The 24,084-nt window shown below is 38.3% G+C and overlaps 1 protein-coding gene across 3 annotated transcripts; it reads right to left on the reverse strand.

The window, feature by feature from the left end:
• Window positions 1-322: 322 nt before the first annotated feature.
• LOC115693906 (CHD3-type chromatin-remodeling factor PICKLE) lies at window positions 323-20,277 on the reverse strand. Of its 3 annotated transcripts, XM_030620968.2 has the most exons (32): window positions 20,054-20,277; window positions 19,222-19,368; window positions 18,645-18,782; window positions 18,395-18,549; window positions 18,066-18,227; window positions 17,461-17,708; window positions 17,266-17,361; window positions 17,048-17,184; window positions 16,758-16,967; window positions 16,575-16,682; window positions 15,527-15,577; window positions 15,324-15,423; window positions 14,647-14,789; window positions 14,464-14,567; window positions 14,115-14,253; window positions 13,821-13,990; window positions 11,754-11,820; window positions 11,547-11,669; window positions 11,320-11,429; window positions 11,160-11,241; window positions 9,357-9,554; window positions 8,963-9,113; window positions 8,757-8,862; window positions 8,431-8,505; window positions 7,420-7,481; window positions 7,231-7,307; window positions 5,002-5,132; window positions 3,323-3,704; window positions 2,442-2,577; window positions 1,374-1,447; window positions 911-1,227; window positions 323-792 (listed from the first exon to the last, which is right to left on the reverse strand). In XM_030620968.2, the coding sequence occupies exons 2-32, from the start codon at window positions 19,363-19,365 to the stop codon at window positions 774-776; spliced, it is 4,215 nt and encodes a 1,404-aa protein (XP_030476828.2). In that variant the 5' UTR covers window positions 19,366-19,368; window positions 20,054-20,277; the 3' UTR covers window positions 323-773. The 3 variants fall into 3 exon arrangements, with proteins under 3 accessions (XP_030476828.2, XP_030476826.2, XP_030476827.2); XM_030620966.2 differs by having other exon boundaries at window positions 323-1,227; XM_030620967.2 differs by having other exon boundaries at window positions 323-1,227; window positions 2,442-2,574; window positions 20,054-20,276.
• Between the last annotated feature and the right edge of the window lie 3,807 nt (window positions 20,278-24,084).

Below are 24,084 nucleotides of genomic sequence, written 5' to 3' on the forward strand. Positions count from 1 at the left end.
AAGCAGTCGAGATCGTCCTGTCTGTCCAAGTTTATACACTTGATGAGCTGATAGGACTTCGTTCTTTATTTCAACGTGCCGGTACCCACAATTAACGCGCACCACATGCATTTCGTAAATAAATTCGAGTAACTTTTTTTTCTCCCTTTTGTAAGTAGGGGTTAGTTTTTGAATTTAGAAAGTGGCGGATGATTTTCTATTTTTCAACCACTCCACATTTCTAGCCTTTCAAAAAAGTCTCACCAAGGAGACATTTCCTTCGAAATAACAGTAAATATTGCAGGGGTAAATTTGAGAAATCTGTACATATAGAGTGCTCCACAGTCAAACACCCTGCAGGTCAACATTGTTAACAGACCATTATTCTTTGTTCAAAGTCTCAAACAGCAACGAAGATCAGTCTCGAGACAATTAACTGCACATACAGACTGTCTCAAACAAGATCAGAAGCCAAATGCAAACCGACTCCGAATGAATCGGAGACAGCGGAGAAACACAAACAACCTCGAGAGCCCAATGAGACGGGCGCAACACTTCCCGTCAGGCCTTCTCGAGCAAAAGAGTCTAGCAATAAATGTCTTAATGCATCAATGAAGTAAATTCAGACGGTTCGAAAAGATAGTTTGTAAGAATTTATTAAAGGGTGACCCTGCCGCCGGGTCAGCGATATCGCCGCTGTATCTTTTAGTCGTCCAGCACGATCACGCGCTCAGAACCACCACCAGCTCCATTGGGTTCTGGGTTCTCTGTCTCGTCGGGGGCGTTCTGCTCTTTCATTTCCGCGCCTTCCTCCTTATTGCCAGACAAGCTCAAACGTTCAATCCCAGGTACGTCAACAATTTTAGTAGCAGCGACGTCGTCTGAAGGCATGTAGTCGTCCCGCACAAACTCCTTAAATAAGAAAGCTAACCTGCTTTCTCTCGTTGACATATAATCTTCATTTAACTCCTGCATTTCGGTGTCCGCCACGGCAGCACTGGCACGGCCATTTTCTCGAGTGAACGATGCGGTGGTTTTGGAGGATTCAGCCTTTGATTGTTGACCTGGACTGACCACTGGATCTTCTGATTTAGGAGGGTCCCCTGACTCAGGTGTTAGGATTCGAGTTATGCTTTCAAAGGCATTCTCAAGCGGAATGAGGTTCTTCCGCAACTTATGACTGGCTGGGCTGTCAGAGTAGAATGTCTGCACTGATTCATGAACATTATCCTGAACAACCTTGCACATCTGCAATCAATAAGAAAAATTAGAGAACAACCACGCAGCTACTCAGAAGAACAAAAAGTTTCATTGGCAGAATTCATCTTAATCGCACTAAAACCAATGTGCTAATGTTTCGAAACAAAATTATCAGACCAATACGATAGACAAACCTTGTTATACATCCGCGCAAGCTCCATTCGGTCTGAATCATCATCACAAGCAGCGGCGGAGATTTCCTCTGCAGCTGTTGACAAACAAACAATGAACTACAGGCGGAGAATTGACACAATAGAGTTATCTAACCAATGTGCTTCTTCATGGACATAAATAGATAGTTCAATGTTTAAAATGTAAATATGTCCTGCAACTATGGCCCAAAATGCAGTATTCCTCTCCATTGTATGATCTCTTTCACACACAACATCAAGACAAAATACGAAGAATGGCTATATACTTTCAACCTTTGACCTTTACTTATCAGCATAAGTCCAGTTTGCTTAGGATATCATACGTCTCGTGATGTTATTCAACCCCCATATTCTATGCTTATTAGGAGTTTTTCTTGACCAACACTACATTAAGAGCTGGAGTTAGTTCCAAGCTCAGATTCTTCTTCAAAAGGTTAATTCGTGTCCTTCAATCACCTACGTCCACGGGAAGAGCCAGACAATAATCCGCTATCCAACCTAACAATGTTAGGCAAGGTTCTTTCAAGTCAAAATAAACCAGTTTCCTAAAAATCTAGGGTCTTGCATAACCGAACTATAAATCAGTAAGCAGTAGAGGAAAAGATACTTGAAAATAAAAAGACCACCACAAGTGCCAGTCCCCAACTTCTCCAAATGGCCTACTCGTGGTTCAAGATAACCCACAAAATCAGCGACCACCGTTCGGAATAATCCTGTGTTCTCCTACTCAAAATGGTTGCACAATTCAACTTGTTTGAAAAACTTATATGTAAGGGGTCCAAAGATATATACCGATTGCCTCCCACCCATACACTCGATGCCATTAGAATGGAATACACACACCCTCGGTGCCCTTTCATGTACTTATAAAAGATAATACTTATCAAAGAAGTGTGCATGTAATAAAGAAATAAATGCGTAAGCACAAATAAGAAAAAAAAAATGAAATTCTTTCAACAAAAAATCTTGAAAAGATGTCATTATGAGGTGCACATCATGTGTAAGCTTAAAACAATCACCCAAAATTGAAAACTAGGGGAAGGTTCTTACCAATGACATTAATCTGAGGCAGCTGCTCAATTATCTTCATATCAACATTATCAGAGCTTGGAGGGGGTGCATCTGCCACTCTAGGTTCAGATTCAGGCGCCTCAGAACCATTCCCATTCGATTCTAGCTCTCCCTGCTTCATCAGTGGAAAAGAGTGTCAGCCAGGCATGGATCAACCATAACCTCAATGGACGGATGAAATTGATGCTGTGATTAACTCTAATATCCTCAATTAGTTGAATCTATATTGAATCTAAACATCAAAACCTAATTAAGTTAATGCAGGAACAACGCAATCAAATCAAAGAGAATAGCAGAACCAGTAACTATTTCGCATGATTAGAAAAAAACACAGATAGATAGGTTCCACACATTTCAAAAGTGACACTGTTGTAATAAAAAGAGAGATAAAATAAATTCCACCGGTGAGACTGTTGTAACTTTTGACATTATTTTTCTAATCGGCAACCATATTACTTGATTATACCTCACATAAATACATATGCTAGAGAAACAAATCTTCTAAGAAGACAGTTCTTGATGTTACGAGGGCAGCCATAGAGATAATATTGCTATGGTCGTAAAGGGAAAATTTGTTGGTATATGAGGAGCAATAATTTTACTGTAGCTGCAAATCTGAAATCTGAAGTACTAATTATTTGAACAATTGGTTATTTGATGGAACCTCCTATGTGAACATCTGCTTGGACTTCATTTCATGAAACAAGACTAACAGAGATGTTATCTAGATCGAGTAAAACAATTATAAAATGAAAACGCACCAATCTGTTGAGAGGCAACTCAAGATAACCAAGTGATCAACAAATCATTACCAACTTTAACATGCAAAACAAAGCCCAAGTGGAGACATTTAAACTCACAAAGTAATCTCGCTGATACTCTGTATTAAGTCCTTTTTCCAAGAGGAGCACCCTTTTCTTGATAAACTCAACTTGTCTTCTCTGCGTATCTCTATAGTGATATAGAAGATTAGAATCTTGATACACCTGTCCCTGGGTTGCAGTTTCAGTCACTCTCTGTGACACATTAACAGCTGGATCATTTCCATTTCCATTGCCATTTCCCCGGGGCTGGTTGTTGCTTGAAGTTGCGTCAGCACTATTAGCAACATTTTGAGGTTGAACAGGAACCTGTCCTGGGATAGGTACGTTTATAAAGGGAAGATTTAGTTCCTGACAGATGACCTCCTGAAGCCTCAAGTCCTTGTCATCCACAATAGCTTGCCATCGTCCATATCCATGCCTTCAAATTCCAGCAAAGAAATGATACACCAAGAATCAAATTAATACAAACAGAAGAGTTTACTTCTCATTCATCAGGTACACATGATACCCTAAACCAGCAATCTAGTATGACATCCCTACTAAAAGAAGAATTTAAATGGAATGACAGTTTTCAGAAAAAGCCAGCCTAAACAAATACGAAAAAGGCACTTTTTTTGGTACAAAGCGATATATTACTCCTACATGAAAACCCAAGCAGGAGCAAATGAGAAGCTTGAACTCTGGTGGAAAAGGTTGGAGTCTACTGGTGTTTGTTTAGGTAGTAGCATAAATTCAGTAAGAGTAGGTGTTCGCTATCTTGAATCCATTTTGCAAAAGGATTGAAATTGACAAATACCTTACTCGTAGAGCAAAAGAAAAATGGATTAACGGAAGATGTACATCTGGGTTTTGGCTATTGTCAAATGCCACGAAAGCTGAAGGGAAAAACTATAGGGCGACAATATGACCAGCAGTGTTTTATGACACCATAATGCTGGGCGGTTAAACACCAACAAGTACACGAGTTGAGTGTAGTAGAGATGAGAATGCTCTGTGGATGTGCTGACACTCTAGGAAAGATATACTATGAATGAAATTATTCAAGGAAATGTGGGTGAAGGGCCAATCGAAGACAAGATAAGAGATGCTCTTTCTAAGTGTTTTGCCATGTGAAACGAAGGCCTCTGGATGCTCCAATGAGGAGCTGATGACATGAAGAGCTGGGCTAAATCGGGCAAAGCAAACCAACTTTAAAGGAGAAGATTTAAAAAGATATGGACTTTTTAGGTCTTTCAGAAGACTTGACAGAGAATCAACCGCAATAAAATAGAACGCTTTCATATAGCCACAACCACCTAACAAGTGGCGTCGTCGGAAAAAAAGAGGTATTTAAGTTGACCTAGCTTTTGGCAACTAAAATCGTTTGCTATCATGCAGACTGGTCCAAGGAGTGCCATTGAAATCTTAGTCACATCAGCATGCAAAAGAATCAGAAAAAGGATTGATAAAATTATTTAGTCACTTACCAAAAAAAAAAAATTATTTAGTCACCAATCTAATAAGGCTTCGCTCATTACTAAAAGTAGCATGAAGTCTCCCGGGGAAATACCGGAGGCAATGATGGGACATACACTGATGTGATATCAGGAAAAGCGCTCTTAAAAACATAGTAATTTGGAGCATTTGCTGAGAGCACACTACTTCTATAAATATAAACCATATGAAACCACATGTCAAAGCATTACTTTAGTAAATGACCAGGTTAGAAGGCATACTTGAGCACAGCTCGCAGTAACAAAAAATCATGTTCATCCTTCCAAAATTTTCCAGGCTTCAATCCCGTGAAGCGCGATATTATGTCCTCTGAAAAAAGTGGTGCCCCAACATTTTCTGATGCGGACTGCACCTGCATTATCAGAAAATGCTATCGCCATTACTCACAGCTGAACTGATACTATTCAGCTTGCACATAAGCAAAAGTCCAGGGGCCAAGAAATGCACAAGAGAGACAAAACAAACAAGATGGCCATTTCATGTAAATACAAAATATTATGAAATAAACCCTAGGTACTCTACGTATAGCGATCCAATCATAAAGTTACATCAAGATTGTACCTCCAACTGATTGAGTCAGAATATGATGCGGACCACAGGGAAGCAGGCTGTAATTCCATATACTTCTTGATTACGCAAGCCCCAGCTCTAGCACACATGCAATTTTTCTTTTTTGTTTTTTCTTTTTTCTTTTTTTTTGATAGATATAGATCTCTTATTGCAAAATGGCACCAGGAAGGAGCCAAATCATGTGACAGATCTTTAGTGAACAGCACACGTGCGACTGAAATTCCAAATTTATCTAACCTCCACCAATTTGTTTAGCAGACAAGCATATTCGTCTTCTGATGTCAACAATAACGTAAATCTCCTCGAATTCTGTTGAAATGCAACTTACATTATTTTAAAAGTTAAAAACCCCTGTAGTTTCATGTTATTTTTTTGGTGAGTAGGTAAGCGCCCTACAATTAAACAACTTTATTTTCTAAATCTTCATATGCCTAACTGAATTTATAAGTATCTAGGACATTGTTCGGTATGGATTCTTAAAGACTGCACCTAGACACCACCTTACAACTTCTTCAAGTTATGATTAGAGACATGTGCATCATATGACTAAACTCTTCAAGATCAGGCTAAAGAGAGCAAGTGCGATCCTTCAGTATGAACTATCACGATCAATATAGTTTACTTTGAATTTTAAACTGCAAGCGCCATTAATAAGTGCAAAAGTTAATACAGGGACTAAAAGTGAAATCATGCACCATTGGAAGGAAGAAAGCTATAAAGGCAGACACAGTAACACATATAAAAGGGCCAACAAGCCAAACCTTTCCATGCGAACATTAGAAAAAACCTACAACTGAAGTGACTATAAAATATTACTAAATGATAAGCTTAAGCTATAGAAATTCCATAAATCCTGATCATGGGTATTTTTATACCTGTAAGGATCAGACCAAAGAAATTATTTAATAGATAGGCCGACGAAATATGTCTTTGGTGCAATCAAATGCCTGCAGTGATTCCCACCAAGTAGCCGTTCATAAAGTACCGCAGTATACAGCTATTATCATAAGCCATTGACCTTCAAAATCCCTTTTGCAAACAATCATTTAATGAAGAGATTATCTAACGCTACTTTCACACAGCTATCATGGGATCACCCCGGCATATGAACCTACAAGAGCTATTACTTGTACACAGCAGAAGTTGGCAACTTTTTCCCTGCAGGATTTGTTGGAAAACTAAACGACCAACATACTTTTTTTGTGGGAGTGCCGGGAAGTAATATTCAACTATACAAAATTTGGAGAGAAACGCTTGGCTGCTAGCCAGCAGGTGCTGTTTTGGTAAGCATTAGACATTTTTTTCTCGTGCACCATTGCCCCAAGATTCGGAGAATTTGAAATGTGGCTCTATCATTCTTGCACATTAGTTTGCCCACAGGCAGAGTCTGTTAGCTGGTAACTCTCAACTTGGTTAAGGTTGAAATGTTGTAACAACATGGAAAGTTTTTTGTCTTTAATCCCTGCTTTCAGTTTTTAGACTATTTGGAGGAGAGAGATAGGCAGGCTATCAAAATGAGGGGTGTTGCATTATTTAGATCTTTTCCAGCTTCTACGTTGCAAATAGGAGGAACCACATCGGTGCACTTTAATATCATACACAAATATCAACTTGATGTCTGTCAAAATCGTGAGAATTGCCCAAGATCAGCTTATCCTTTCACTCAGATAATCGCATTGACCATAGCCCAAGCATCAAGCAAATTGCCTTAGACCTAATGAACACCCAATGCACCATCTCTGCATATGCTATAATTGATTCCAGTGTTACTTAACAAGAGACAAGCACAAAAACCCAGTCCACGTGTCCATGAATGACTTCAATATATGTTTGTCTGATACAATGATATAGAAAGACCCGAGCAAAGCTGACAAAATTACCTTTTCCTGTATCAGCATCAATTGAGCAATTCGAACGAGTACATCTGTTATTCTAAGTCCTTCCTTTGGAACACCATCTGTAATCAACCATCATGAGAAACAAGGCACAAGAAGCAGCAAGATAATTGACAAAATGTAACATACAAAATCCCTAGATTTAAGAAAACGGAGGTCACAAGCACTAATTACCTGAAAAATTTGGCGCGTCTGTAATTTCTTCAGCAATATGAGCCAAGAATATTCTTCCATAACTGTAAGAACAGAATCCACTCCTTAGTAACACCAATTATAACTAGAACAAGTATAAGGAATGAACATTTATTATTCCAAATATCAATCCAAAATCCAAAAGTGATGACTTCAACAAATTATATACCAAAAACTAATGTCTTGCTGCAATAGATATTATACCAATGTGTAGTATGATTGACAGCTGTACACAAATGGAATTTAGAACGATACGCAGCATACTATGCAAAAAGTAAGCTGAACTAAATTGACAAAATAACTGGAACACTACAAATGCAACAATGCGACAATCTACATTCAATGAAATACAAATAAACATGCATCATATAAGGACAAAGCAGAGTTATGAGCTGAACGTGTTTGCACTGAACTCACAACATGGCTCCAGTTTTAGCGATTGTAATGTATGTGGAACTTCCTTTTACGGAGAACCTCAGTGTTTTTAATTGAAACCCCCCCCCCCCCCTGCCCCACCCCTTTCAAAAAAAAAAAAAAACTGGAGAAGGCCCAAACTCAACATCAAATCACATTTTCCCACCATAAGTGTACCAAGTAGTCCCAGTCGTCTTATTTATATAAAGAACCTGGAATAAGCTTTAATTAGTCAATCCTCCAATCCATCTTAATTGACAGTATTAAGATGCTTAAAGCATCCTATATGAGAAGAAAGAAAATGATAATCGCCTATTTACATGCAGACCTGTGTAATCTAGTGATGCTAAGAAATGGGAATTGATAAAACCAATACTCATTCTTGAGGAAACTCGAAAAATGTAACTTAAAACAGTTCTTTTCAAGTGTATGAGTTGCCTCAGTAACACATATCAGCACCTGCAAAAGTTCATCTAACAGAATATATCTAATACAGAAAATATCGACCAAAAGAGCAAAATATTAGAACCGTGTTCCAATCCCAAGTTTCTCAAAACTATAAAGATGGTAACACATTACTCTTTAATTTCTTCATAAGTCTTCTGCTTTAAACGGGGAGCAAATTCCCTCCATTCAAAATCACCAACTCCAAATCTGCAGCAGAGCTCCAAGTAAGTCTCATCATAAAAGTTTATTCTTAAACCATAAAAATACGTTCTCAATAATAAGCTTCACTTTCTAAAATGCAGAATCGACAATAACCTATGAAACAATATCAGCAAATCAAAATGTAATATATGTAGAATCCAAAAAAGAGATTGTCTGTTCATCACTGTACAGATCTTGCAGTATTTAATCTGAACCCAACATACGGATGATTGAATTTTGCAAATACAGAAGTAAACCTCATCAAAATCTGCACAAAGGCTGCCCGCTGATTTTGATTGAATCCCAGTACCCTAAATGATCGTCCTTCACCTTCCATAAGAGGAAGTGGCTCCGTACTGTCAACTGCAGAAACATGATCAAAGATGAGCACTTTAGTGAAAAAGCACATTATGGTAATCGAGCACAAACTGCACTAGCTAACACAAAAAAAGAATTGACATACCCCTAGGTCTCTTTCTATAAGGCCTTCTTCCAGTTTGAATTCCAGGAAGAGCAGCTTCACCATCCGTGGATTCAGCTTCATAGTTTTCATCCTCATCCTCCGAACTGACATCTTCCAGTCCAGCCAGATCGTCGTCTTCAACAGATACCATCTAGAAAATTCACAATAACCCACTTTGAATCAAACAAAGTTTGAATGTTCAGATTGATTGTGTGTTAATGATCACTCTAGACCTCCGACCATATAATAGGAAATAGCGCAACTCGTATAAGAATGGGAAATTCTTTCACAGCCTAACAGAAAAAGTTCTGTAAAGTTTTATTCATTCAATAATCATCATCAACAGCACAGCGAGCCACTTTCTTATAACATGGCAAAAACATACAGTACAAACCTGTTTCCGACTTCTTTTTCCTTTCCCCAAGGCATTGAACTCCTCAACTTTGTGCACTTCATATCTATCTCTTAACAGCTCTTCCCAAAAATTTGTTCTTTCCGAATTGCTTATGGTAGATTTACTCTCTTCAGCAGCCTTCTGCACTTCTTCTTCAGCTACAGCTTCTACTTCATCAATATATTCGAAATTCGCCACCTAGACAAAAAGGATTTATAGTGATTTATAGCATGACGCCCTAAAAATGAAGAACCTAAACTTGGAGCTTGACTATACGTAGTGCTCAGCAGGAAAGTCAAATTGTTTAAATCCTAGAAATCACCAATAAGTACATAGAGGTTCATGCAATGGTAGGTCGCATAAATTATATGAATTCAAATAGAGAAATCAAAGTTCTAATAGCAGACATCTAAATAATTTGTTGGTAGTCTGATGATTTCTAGAATAAGCCAACTCAAGACATGCAGGGACTCCCTTGTGTGTAATTTTCTTCTCTTTGTGATGTTTAGCATCATTCCAAGGGTATCAGCTTAGGCTCAACCAAGCCTTCATTGGCAGGTTACAAAAACCACATAGTGGGGAACTGAGCCCATGAAGCTCGCTTTTTCTTTACAGTAATTAGAAAAACTTCCACATCTGAGTGGATCTCACCAAAAATATTTGCCCCCCAGAGAACGCCGAAGCCAAATCGCCTGTGACTATGATAATAAAAAGAAAAAGGAAGGCCTGTGGCGATATGGAATGGAGAAGGAACATCCTAGGACTTTGATCTAGGTCATGTCCCAGCTACTGACTCGCCTTCTTGATTAAATAGACGTGCAACAAGGGCAAATGCAATGTTTTAGAATTGAGAAAGTGTGAAATTATAACTTGAACAGGGTATATAACTCTTCCTGAGGAAAAATGTACAGTGAAAGGTCGAATAACTGTCAGATACAGAGTAGTATGTCAGATCATAGCCCTCAACCTCATGCCTATCAAAGGGCCAGTCCTAGCAAGGAAGTTTGATGGATGTGTGATTCAGCAGCCCCTTGAAGTAAAACAACCACCACCACCCCCACCCCGTCTTCCTCCCTTGAGAAGGAAAAGAATATCAAAATCAAAAGAAATTATTGATCTATCTGGTTGCGATTCACTACCTCTTTGCCTCGAGACATTGCACCGTGAAGCAGGATAGATTTTCTTGAAGAAGGATGTGAACAAAAGGTGCCTGCTCGGCTGTCTTATATACTAAGGCCCTACCAGGGATAGAGCCGATGGAATGGGAATAAGGAGAGGTGGTAAGGAATTAAAGTTGACGAATATCGTAACTTCATAAATTCACCAATAGTTAAGGCTTTTATTTGGCATCTTTTCATAGAAGGAAACTCAATGTGGTAAGTACATCTTAAAAATCCATGTATTATTTAGTCTTATAGTGATTCACACCTACAAAATTTAAACCATACATTCATTTCTAGAGCGTTATCAAACAAGGTAACTTAGCTAGTAATTATTATTCTCGTTCTCAATTTTTTTCTACAGATTCCTTTTATTTTATTTCCACCTTCTCAGTCCTGTTAACCAAACAGGACCTCAAAGTTTTATCGTCACTTGTCCTACCTATCAATGATCTCTCATCCGGGATTAAAGAAGTGCCATGTGAGAGTCTCATAACTCCTAATCCACTTCTTTCTTGGATATTATACATCTAAAACTATATGCACTGTGTAGTTTAAGCTCACTAGACAAAGACAAATCTCCCATCACATCACACAAAAGACAAGTTCTATAATCTTCAAGGTTTAATGCTAAATGAAAAACCTTGAAGGCCTTCAAAAATCCATCATCTTCATCATCTTCCACTGTAGTCTCTTCACCTCCAACTTGTTCTCTATCAAGTAGTCTGTTATAAAGTACAACAATCTCACGTTGATTATTTATAATTTCATAAGTAACGGAGAAAACAAAAATGGAAGCTCACCTATCTATGGCAGCATCATCGTAGTGAATTTGGCGGGACTTTCCAGCTTCATCATTTTCATCAGCAAATAGCTCCTTCGAGCCATATCTAATTATGTCATCTAACTCTTCCTGTGACCAGACAATAACAGATCAGAACTCTCAACACTGGGGGAAGGAGGGACCGGGGGGGGTGGGGGGTGGGGGGTGTGGTGGCGCAGGTTATCAGTGAGGATCGGAGCTGTCTACCTGGTTAATGTTTTGAGCCTTTAGCCTTCCAACCACCAAATGCTCCAAAACCATCTTTTTCTTAGTCATTTGCATCATCCTTTCTTCAATAGTACCTCGCGTAATCAATCTGTATATCATTACCTGAGCACAGGAAAAAGAACCTCTTGTATCAAGACCACAAAAAATAACAACATCCTGCGGTATATCTAAACAACAACACTTAACTGTGTTGGTCTGTCCAAGTCGATGAGCCCTGGCCATTGCTTGTACATCAGCATGTGGATTCCAATCACTGCAAAAAAAAAACCGGAAGAAGTTTCCATAAGTAGAAAGAGAAAAATAAACGCAGGCCACAAAAGGAAAGATGCCTATCACTGGCAATATCTAAAATTTTGACATAAACTAGACCAACTAAAATGCCTTAACCACATCATAAATGACTACTTATCATAAACACTGTCAACTAACTCCAGAACCAAAGAAGAAAAGAAAATTGAGACACTCCCCCACTCTAAACAGAGATACATTCCATAGAGAGTCTCCGACAAAATGGCTGGAATGGAAAAACTGAAAAACGCTTTATTCGCATCTTTCTAACTTTTTCTTATCACATTCGGACATTCATAACAAATAATAGGAAAAGGAATGACTTCTGCTTTCGGAAGATCCTTCAACTGCTAATCATGAGATATATCCTCAGTATCTGTTCAAAACTAAGAGATTCACCGCCCATAGAATTTCTAGCGAATAGCTTTCAACAGATCTAATGATCTTGTACTTGAATATAAATTGAGAGAGAGAGAGAGAGAGAGAGAGAGAGAGAGAGAGAGAGAGAGAGAGAGAGAGAGGGTGCGTGGGGCCCGAGTAGGAAGAAAGACATGAGGGAGAGAGAGATGTCAAGTGGTGGGACCTAAGGGGAGGGAGGAGAAATAAAAAACTAAAAGAACTTCACCAAAATAACGTATAGGTGACCAATACTTATGTAAAAACAGAACATAGATACTAATCATATTTCCTATTGTTGAAAATGGACAAAGTTAGGAAAGCTGTATAAATAAGAGTGCACTAGACGAACAACAATATATAAAACGTCATGCATGAAAGAATATGGTAGTCTTTAAATAAACTTTGCACAGTTCACATTTTGCGTAACTCATTCAAGACATATTTCCCAATTATATTAAACAAAACGCATACTGATTAGATAGAATCAATGAATCCTTGATTAATCCAGTATTTGTCACAAAATTTAAAGGAACGAATTGCTTAAATAGAAGTTCCCAAAAAAACACGCCTAAATACAAGTAATGTCTGCAGAAGGATCCACAACAGATTAATTTGGCAACGATTTCCTTCTCGTTATTTGATAAAATTAGAGATACATAGGATAAAATATATGTTTATGAAATCTATCATTTCAAATTATATCTTTAACCATCCACAAGTTGTTTCCAAATACAAAAGAAGCCCTTATTCGTACAAGAAAATATCTAATTGCAATATGATTGGAGATGTCATGACCCAATTAAATTAATTGGGTGACCAATAAAACCAGACATCCAACATCATAAAAATAAACACCTACATTGTTCTTATTCATTTATGGAAAATGCTCTTTAGGTTTGTCCAAAGCATGGATTCCAGATCGAGTGATAAAATTGATAACAATCAGAGAAAATAGATTCCGGAATTGAATGAGAAACTGTTGTACTGAGAGAGTAACAACAAACAAGATCTCTGATCCATAAACAATTTGGTTGAAAAAGGGAAAAGAGTACTGCTTAAAGAAGGAAATAAAGAAAGTATACATTTCCAAGCTCCAGTTCACTACCAAATCCTCCATAGTCCTCCAAAACAGACCATATAAACAAGATTTTCCCTATAATATGCTTACACAAACTACAAATTAAGTATCCCCAAACCCTCCCTATAGGATTCCTTGTTCTCACAAGTGACCCTCCTCCAAAGTTAGCCCCTAGTATATGTTTTGTTGCCAAATAAAATAGATTCTCGTTTCCTCCTATTTCGCCTTACTTTAATTACCGTGGGAGAGAAAAGGCATCTCCCAGGGAAGATAATTATGTCAACACCTATGTCCATCCGACGGTAGATATGATAATAAAGCAAATCCTCCTTTAGAAGTTTTCACTTCAACAAATCACAGATTGCCACATACATAACCAATGTATTTTTTCTCAACTTACCAGTTTAGGTGCTGATCCTCTCAATAATATTTATTCAGTGCAAACTCTCTAATACAATTAGAAATTAGGATAAAATCAACCATTTTACCTGTCGTATATAATTACGGTATCTGCGGTAGCAAGGTTTATTCCCAACCCTCCAGCTCTTGTAGAGAGAAGGAAACAAAATCTGGTGGAGTTTTTGGCATTAAAGCGATCAATACGTATTTGTCTCTCTGCTCCACCTACCTTGCCATCTATCCTTTCATATTGCCATTTCTGTGTGGTAAATGAGATGCAAACGCACCCAACATATCAGCAAATGATGACATTAGAATGCTAAATACCACAAATTACATGCCGAAAAGAACAAACATCCAAAGTATCGACATCGGGTGGCTACCTTGTAAGTGCAGTAATCTTCAAGTAAGTCCAACATGTGCTGGAATTGTGTATAAATGAGCACTCTATGTCCTTGCTCTTTAAGCTTCACCATCATTTTGTCCAACAGCTGCAATTTCCCACAAGATTCCAGGAGTTGTCTGTCGAAAGAAAAGTGGAAGAAGAGAAAAGGGGACTCATAAATTTGAACAACAAACAAGCTGACCATTGCAACATCAGATCAAGTACGTGGCAGCTCTCATAACTATGTCGAGTGTTCTAGGCAGTGAATTCACATAAAATTCAACGAAATGCAAGCATTAGAGCCATCTTCAGTAACATGATACAAAATCAAAGAGATTGTAATATACTTGTAGGCTTCACCGCTATCTTCTATATCTGGTTCAACTCCTTCTAGCATGTAAGGATGGCAACACAGTTTCCGCAGTTCCATAACCACATTCATAAGAGATATCTGCCACTTAGAACAAACCAATTAGAATGTTGTTGTCAAATATAAAGAATAGCTCCTTCCATTAAATCTCCCATTCTACCTGGGCACCACCTCGCCGTGTTAGTATCTGATAATTACGAGTTAGAATGGCCATGTAGTATTCTTTCTGTTTGGCACTCAACTCAACACGTAAAATAAGTTCCTTTTTTGGGGGCAGCTCCTTCATGACATCTTTCTTTACTCCTGCAGTATCACGCAAACTTGATTCACATCAGATTAAGAGACTAAACCTATTGAAAATGAAACTCCCATTACATATGGTAGCTATATGTCTACTATAACATGCATCTGGCGGCCATACAAATATTCTACTTGAGAGCTATTGTCTCCAATCAGTATAAACCCTATCCAGGACGTCACTGGAATTTAACTTCACTGAGAGAATATTTGATTCTTTACTTTAATTGCACCGTAGGGGTAATTATTGTCGCCTAAAGTGAAGAAAAATTCACAAGGGATACAAAAGGCCAAGAAAATGATATCTCTTTCAGCCAAAAGTGTTGACAAAAAATAGTTTCTTCTCTTTGTAAAACACGAAATGTTTGCATCACTAGTTTGGGAGTCATACTTCGAAGAAGGTGTGGAACCAGCATTTTATGAAGTCTACAAAAGGCCAAGAAGATTAAATATCTCTTTTAGCCAAAAGTGTTGACAAAAAATCGTTTCTTCTCCTTTCTAAAACACGAAACGTTTGCAGCACCAGTTTGGGAGTCATACTTCGAAGAAGGTGTGGAGCCAGCATCTTATGAAGTCTTATAATCTGCTCCTCCTGATTGATGTCCTTGAATTCTTCCTGGAATTCTTCCAAGCTTCCAAACTGCAGGCGCCAAAATTGATTGGGGAGGTATCAGCCAGATTTAAATCCATCATAGATCTAAACAAAGTATTCTGATATTTTCTAAATGTCCATGTAAACGAACCTTCCCGGCATCAAGAAAGTGCATAAGCATAAAAAGCTCATCCAGATTATTCTGAAAATGTACCAAATAGATAGTTGTGAGTAATTGTTGCTAATAACTTAAGTAAAACAATGGTAATACAAAACACAGACAAGAATAAAAGAAAAGCTAGAAAAGGGAAAAATTCTGTACACAAGATATCTAATCCTAAATTCTGTTACCATAACTAAGACACTGGTGATTGGCTTAACTATTCCATGCTCCAACCCAACATCCAAAGTTTACTCACTGCGAACCACCCACCCAAGGTAATTCTTCTAAATTAATTACACAAATTTAAAACTCGTCTTGACTCCACCAAGAAAAGTAAAGGAACTCAGACTCGTAACACAAAAACGCTCCACCGACATTCTCTGAATGAAAAGTAATATAAGGTTGTTACTAACTAATGACAGAAACAGCAAATAGAAAACACACTCATGTGGTTCAGTCACAGAGACCTATGTTGAAAAGGAAAGACTGACAATTTAAACAAGAAATTTAGTCGGCATTCCCAACTCAGTCGCTCAAACCCCAGCCCCTACCAATTTAGTAAACCCCGTCCTCGCATTGTTCTCAGCACACGTGACAAGGAGGTGGAAAAAAGATTTTACACAGAATAAAAAAAACAAGCTAAACCTAGCTGCAAACGAAATTGGGTTTGCTTATCCTGTCAGTCTGTACTGCACTAACAATTTTTCTTTCCATGAATCAGGTTAAGAAATTGAGTAGTAGGCCATGTGCTGTAAAAATATGGGCTATAAACTCATGACATTTGACTTGCACCTCAAGGAAACTATAACCCTCCCTCATCTTTAAAAAAATAATGGACATGTGATTTTGTCTATCAAAGGCTTCAATGGTCTGTAAATCATATATAAGCTAAGCATTGAAGTAGGAAGTTGTTATAAGAAAAATCACTACAAGATTTGAGTGAATGCAGACCTAGCTATAATTGGAAAGTTGCTCAAGTGAATCCTAGTACCAGGAAGTACTGTCATTTTTCGGGATAATATTATAAAAAACTCACTTGAAGAGGTGTTCCAGTCAATAGGACTCGATGTCTGCTTGAATACTGCTTCAATGAATGGAACAATTTGGAATCCTTATTTTTCAACCGATGACCTTCATCAACAATCTGAAGGAACACATCATGTCAAGCCTTCATCAAGTTGGATAATATTTATCAGTTTAATTACCAACAAAATCTTACCATGCATTCCCACTGTATCGGCTTCAATGATGCTGTGTCCAGATTAATCATCTCATATGATGTTAAGAGGACATCGAATTTTATCCTATCCTGCTTGGTCTCACTAACAAGCTGGCCAGATTTTTTTTTCTTGAGCTTCTTGCTTTTGGGAAAGTAAAATTCATAGTCTCGAATCATGGTACGAGCTTGGGCAGAGCCAACATACATGACCTATGAAAGTAGAACCTCACATGACAATGCTCACCGATACTGCTGATAAATATGATGTAATAAGAGTTTAATATACATACAACATTCAATTGAGGTGCCCATGTAGCGAATTCCCGTTCCCAATTCCGCAAAGTAGAAAGTGGAGCGACAACTAAGAATGGATATAAATTTTCTTCAAACAGAGATGCTAAAAAAGCAATACTCTGTATAGTTTTGCCTGCAAAAAATAAAGAATAGCTTACACAGAAAACCAAAAAGCAAATTCAGTGCATAAATTTTCCTCGTGACAAGGACTTACCAAGACCCATCTCATCAGCAAGAATCACATGTGTCTGTTTAGACCAAGAGAACCGTAGAAAATTAAGACCTTCAAGTTGATATGGATGCAGCGAACCTTCATTATCACAAGCAGCAGATAGACAAAGATAAGGAAATAGATGGAAGATATATCGAAGCAGCAGAATGCAACACCAACAAATACTGAGAATTATACCTCCTGTCAGAAATTCTGGACTATGTTCATACTGATGAAATTCTTTCTGCTTCTTCCTCGGATCAGAAGAGTCTCGAAGGCTACTCTTTTTTTTAACATAAGATGATCTGCGAGACCTGGACTGTATTTGATTAAATTTTTCAATTTCCGGCTGGAATGCAGAAATATCCGTCTCAAATTCCCAGTAACATTCATCATAGGCAAGCTCTTTCCACTTCACTAGATATTCCTTTTCGTCATCAATTCCCCTACAGCATTCAGTACATGACACCACACTTAATAATACAATTCAAAATATCAAAACACCAATAACTAACAAGATGAGAATGTAGAAAAGATCAACATAGCAAGAAAACTGAGGAATAAATAAAACCAGATCAAAAGGTAAATATTTTCTTGACTTTATTGCCAAGTACAAAGAAGCCCAATTCTTCTTTATGACAGTCTAAATTGAAGAGTACAAGCAGCACAATGGATGTACAACATTATACCTAGGAGCACTAGTACTCAAACCTCACCTCAAGAGCAGATTAGATAGCAAAAACAAATTGCCTGAAGGCAAAGTAAGACATCTCCCAAAGTGCTCGAGGTCAAGATAATCAAACCTGCATGCAATAATCCGATCAACTGTAGTCCATTCTGGTCTTATGGCAACAAATTCATCCTCGGCATTATTGTTTGATGCCATTTGCTTGTGGAAGTTGTTCAGCTTTGTCTTTAACCGTGGAGTTGACTTGAAAGCTTTTAGAAACTCCTTCTCAGGGATCCTGAAAGAAAAACACAATGGAAGTTGCATGACAAGCAAAGCTGAACAACCAACGAAAAGCGAGATTTCCCAGCAATAACAAAAGAGACACAAAAAGTGTAATTACAGAAGTAATAAATCTCATATGGCAATTCTCGTTACTGAGGAAATGGTGCAGCCTAAAATTACCAGGTGCAATGCAGATAGGACAATCCCTTCCACTTAACAAGATATTGTTTCACAAAAATTTGCTTTGTACCCAGTGTAGAAGCATCACTATCGCCAGCTGCAGTGGGGCGCATTTCACAGTCTAAAATCTTCTCAATATCATTCAAGGGGCTAACCTGAAATCACAACATACCAGTTCTCACATATGCCGAATGATTGAGAACTTGCCAAAAGAAAGAAATAAAAGAGAATACATCTAAGGGAGCCATACACATTCAGGACATTTCCAATTGCTCGGATAAGGAGCTTTGAGAGGCGGTATCAAACACTTGGCATGGTAAGAATAGTTACATGTCTCGCAGCTCAAAAGATTTTCACTTTCACCACAGGCTTGACAAGAATCTCCCTTCTGTTAATCAAAGAAAGCAGATAAACAGTTCAGAAATGAAACCGTGATCTAACTTTCATCTATAAAACTGAAACTAAATAACTGGTTAACGAAGTAGTATTATTAAACAACTGATATCAATAAAAAAGGAGAAAGAAAGAATACATGTTTCAAATCACAGTGCTACAAAAGATATAAGAAAAAGAAAATACAACAAATCTCAAGCACCGCACAAAAGTACAGCGAACAACCAAATCCAAATTAGAGCACAATTGGAAGCGGCTTTCAGTCACAAAGCCGATTAATTGACATTATGCAATCCTTACTGTCCATCTTTTACAGCCCACTCCTCTGTTTCCATCTTAAATGTATACTCTCAAGTATAAAGGAGACGCATCGATGAAAACATGCTGCAATCATGCAAAAAGGAAAAATGGAAAAAAAGGATGCTAATACAGACCGCATCATCCCTGACTATCTTTTCTAGCTTGTCAAGAGTCACCCCAGGTTTTCGGGGAACAAAATCATCGTCATCTGATTCATCTATGCTGTAAATTGGCCTTCGATCTGATCTAGCACGTAGCCGTTCGACCAAGCTGCTCATATTCTGCAATGAAAAGATAATCGCTCATTTAATGAACTCATCACATAAAGTAAAACAAAAAAAGAAAATCAAGGAGCAATACATAAAACTTAAATTTGATGCCCGCACTACTGCGGAATAATATCGTTGTCGCATTTAAGAGGCAACCGAAAAAAAAATGATGATCCAACACTCTATAAAATTCGGCACATTAAAAGAAAAGATACGAGAAACCGTACCCGCGATATACTACTATCGTATTAAATGAAACAAGATTTCTTGCATAGACATTGCTGCAATTGGACGCATATCACAACAAACCAAGTCGCGGAAAAGGTCATCATATCCACAAACCTTTGAATTACTTATTTCCTAAGAAAGAAACGGGCGAACCCAGATTACGAAATGAGAGGACAATGGGAGAGCTATCGGAGAACTGAAGCACACGGGAAGATCAATTCTGGACTCCTATCAACCTCAATGAATCAGATACAGCGATCGCGAGTGTCTACCGCCGGCAACAGGATCAATTGCCACTGACTAACCATCGAAAAAGCAAACCAAACGACCGGAATCAACAGTCTACCACTCGGAACTACGCGCGATTCCGCAACCGAGATTGACAATCCTGCTCATTTTCCATGCACACGCACCGAAGCAAATCTCAAGCAGGACACTTTCAGCCGAGAAAGGACACGGAGAAACGAACCTCCGGCAAGAAATCCGCCGCCGAAGAGGATCGAGCTAGCGGACGCTGTCCAGGAGCCGCTCGAGGCAGCGAGGGTCTGCTCCTCCGCCGCCGCCGCCGCCCGCCGCCCGCCGCCGGAGACGCCGCGCACTGTAGCAGAGCCGCTGGGCCACGCTCGGGAAGGGGGAGGGGGGCAGAGAGAATTTAGGGTTGAAAAGTTGAAAGATGGAGAAATGGAGGGGCCGCTGCACAAGATTATAAACGGCTACGCATGAAAGGGAAAGGAGAGGATTTTTTACCATTTTTGTTCAATTTCGTCCTCGCCCTCGAAACGATTCTTCCGAATTTTTGTCATTTTCGTCCTTGTAAGATTGAACTATGCCGATGTGGGAGCTCACATCATGGTTGAAAAATGTTGGAAAAATTGTAAGAGTAAATTACTTTTGTAGATTAAAAAAATGAGTAAAAAATGTAGGAAAGGACACGATTTTGCTAATAAAAATGGTGGATATATGGATACGGAACTAGAAAATGATTTGCATAAGTAAAATAAAAGGCGGAAATATATCTACCCTCCTTTCTTTCTTTTTTCAGATATTGCTAATTCTTTCTCAGACGTCTCTGAGTTTTGTAACGTCCCGTCAATCTTTAAAAGTCCGTTAGGATGATATCTGGCGGTTTTTTTTTTTGGCGGCTGGGTGGTGCTCGGGCGGCTTTCGCGCCACCTTCCGAGACAATCTTAACGTCGCGCTCCCCGACATTAGTTCGGTATATTTAGGGTTTCACTTTTGGAAAATGCGCCCAAAGAGAATTAAACCAAGACGACAACAGGAGAAACAAAATGTCATTACCATTTAAGCCAATACCTTATTGGTTGGACGACATCTAACATTGTACTTTGAACCCAATTTGGGCCATATGCACTCGAGTGACCAATTCATGCCTATTGTGAAAGGTAAATCCATCCATTGAATTTGTGTAAATAACACCAGTTTTCACGTTAAATAGAGGCGATTAATTAACAAAACGAAGATAGTAAGTTGATTTAAAATATTATCGAGGCTCCGTTTGTTTAGCGGAAAATGAATGATCGCTTGTATCATTTTGTAACGCCACGTCGATATTTAAAAATTTGTTAGGATGATATTTGGTAGTTTTTTTTTGTCTGCCGGGTGGTATTTGGACCGCTTTTGCGCCCCCTTCTAAGACAATATCAAAGGCGCACTCCCCAACATTAGTTTAGTACATTTAGGGTTTCACTTTTGGAATGCTCCCAAAGAGAATTAACCAAGACCACAAGAAGAGAAACAAAATCCATTACCATTTAAGCCAATACCTTATTGGTTGGACGACATCTAACATTGTACTTTGAACCCAATTTTGGCCATATGCACTCGAGTGACCAATTAATGCCTATTGTGGAAGGTAAATCTGTCCATTGAATTTGAGTAAATAACACCAGTTTTCACATTAAGTAGAGATGATTAATTAACAGAACAAGGATAGTAAGTTAGTCAAGTTGATGATATCTGGCATTTAAAACATTATTAAGACCCCGTTTGTTTAGTGAAAAATGAATGATTTGAAAAAATTTTGTTCTAAAAATGATTACTTGTATTGTTTAAAATAATTATTCAATGAAAAATATTTTATTCTCAACAACGATTTATGTCTAAATATTTTTGTGGACAATGAAAAAGAATTTTGTTCGTTCGTTTTGGTAAGCGATACAAGCGACTATTTAAAAAAAAATATTTTTCGAATCATTTATTTTTGCTGAAACAAACACACCATTATTACCTCCTTGATTTTGTGATTTCTTGAATGTTGTTTTCAATTGGTTGTCATTGCATTTTGGCGCCAACCATTAGAGCCTTAGAACTTTACTAATGCAAGACTTTAGAAGAGATCTTGTACTCAAATGAAAAAGTAATGTTAAGTGTTATAAAAATTAAACCAATTTTTTTTTTTGGTAGTTGTACAAAACCAAAATTCATAGTATATGGTCCTATATACTTTAATTGTTACACAGATTTTACAAATTTTATTAGTTGGCCCTCGTATTTTTGTAACACTCACTTTTAATATCGATTCAACTCCAATTCTTTAATAGTCGCTATTTTAAAAACAAGAACAAATTTGCTTTGAGGATGCAAAATATGGATCTACTCATCTTTGAATGTTTTGTTTTTGTTTTTCTAAATGCACGGTTCCACTCATGACCATCCAAACAAACTATTTTCAAATGAAAATAATTTTGTTAAATAATTTACTTTAAAGATTTTGCAAAACTGACTTATTAAAGCGATTCAGATCATCAAGTTCCTTGATGACAATCAACTTGTAAGCCCACCTCAAATGTGACGTCCCGAAATTTTGCATAACTAATTAGTGGCATTATATGAATTGCTAATTGGAAATGGCCAATAATTGATTAATTAATTATCGAGATACTTTCAGAATATCAATGATTTAGTGTTTGACATATTTTGATCCGAAAATTTTTCGAATGAATTGGACAATTGAAGAGATCAACGTGTGGTCGGCAATTTTGGGCCCATTTGGCAACGCGCCAAATAGTGAAAATTTATGTTCTTTTATTCCCAGAATCAGTTTGGGAACAGAAATCCGTTTGTTAAATTTTTGTGCCCAGTGACCGGCCAGGGTCGGCAAGGGTGGCCCTCGTTGCCCCCGGCGACGGCGAGATCGGCCTCGCCTTGGCCGGGCGAGGCTCAACTTTGCCGTGATCTGGCGAGGCCGACCTTGCCGTCGCGACCGGTGAGGCCGGCGGCGAGGGCCGCGATGCCCTCGCCGTCACGACAGGCGAGGCCGATGGTGAGGGCCGCGACGCCCTCGCCGGCCCTGGCCTATTGCCGGTCGCCAGCAACCGGCCATGGCCAAGGAAAAAAAAGAAAAAAAAAGAAAGAAATATTAAAATATTCAAAATATTATTAATAAAAAGAAATTTTGTGTAGTTACCAAATGCATTTCTGTTCTTTTATTCTAAGAATAGAAATTTTGGACAGTTACCAAACGCCTTTAAATGCTGAGAAATTGTTCCCGGGCACAAAAGAAAAAAGAATCATTTCTGACCAAAATTTGTTCCCGGGCACAGAATGGTTGCCATGCGCAACCTTAGTTCCCATTTTTACATGCACCATTAGAGAAATTAAGGTCAATTAATTATGAAAGGTTGCTTATGTCCACCAATGAAGCTTGCATGAGAAGGTGAATGATGAAGCTTGCATAAGAAGGATTATTAATGAAGCTTGTTGGGCAAGGTGGGAGACTTGTTGGGCAAGGTGAGAGGTTTTGGCTTATTGGACACACCTTGGGGTTCATGATGAAAAATTATCATAGCACTCTCTCTTTCCTTTGAACTCTCGTCAGCAATCTCTCCCTCACTCTCATTTTTTCTTTCATTTCTCTCAAACACACACACACACACACAACCTCACTCTCTCTCTCTAGCCACTCACTCCCTTGCTCGCCGCCCTCTTCCCCCGCGCTCTCACCCCCGGTTTATCTCCATTTCCAACCCGTTTTCTTCTGTTTTTGGTGCTGTGAAGGCGTGGCCAGCACCCTTGAGGAAGTATTGCCTGTCCTAAATCATCAAGGCAAGGAGATGAGACTCATTTCTAAACCTTCCAATCTCCTTTTTCCCTTGATTTTGCTAGAATTGAATTGTAGATGCAATTTAGCGGCTTGTATGTGTGGCACTTGATGTTTATTGTGCATGAATGGGTATGACCAGACCTAGAAATGAAGTGCATGTGTGTTCTTGAGTTCTAAATGGGTATTGCATGTCCATTCAAGTTGCTGAGTATGCGTTTTGTTGAATCAAATTTGGTGGTTTTCCCGTTCGGACTCAATTCTTGTTCTGGAAAACCCAAATTCGGGTCCTCTGTACCTCTTTGTATTGCTATTTTTGTGAACCGAATTTTAAGAAAATTTCTTCATCAAAGTTATTTCCAACATCTTGAAGTATAACATACTTTAAATTTAGATTTTTCTAAGATGATTTGGTTTGTACGAAAGACCACTTTCTAAAC

The sequence above is a fragment of the Syzygium oleosum genome, unplaced genomic scaffold, assembly GCF_021117445.2.
Source record: "Syzygium oleosum isolate NSW1041296 unplaced genomic scaffold, Sole_v2.1 Sole_v2.13, whole genome shotgun sequence".
Lineage (NCBI taxonomy): Eukaryota > Viridiplantae > Streptophyta > Magnoliopsida > Myrtales > Myrtaceae > Syzygium > Syzygium oleosum.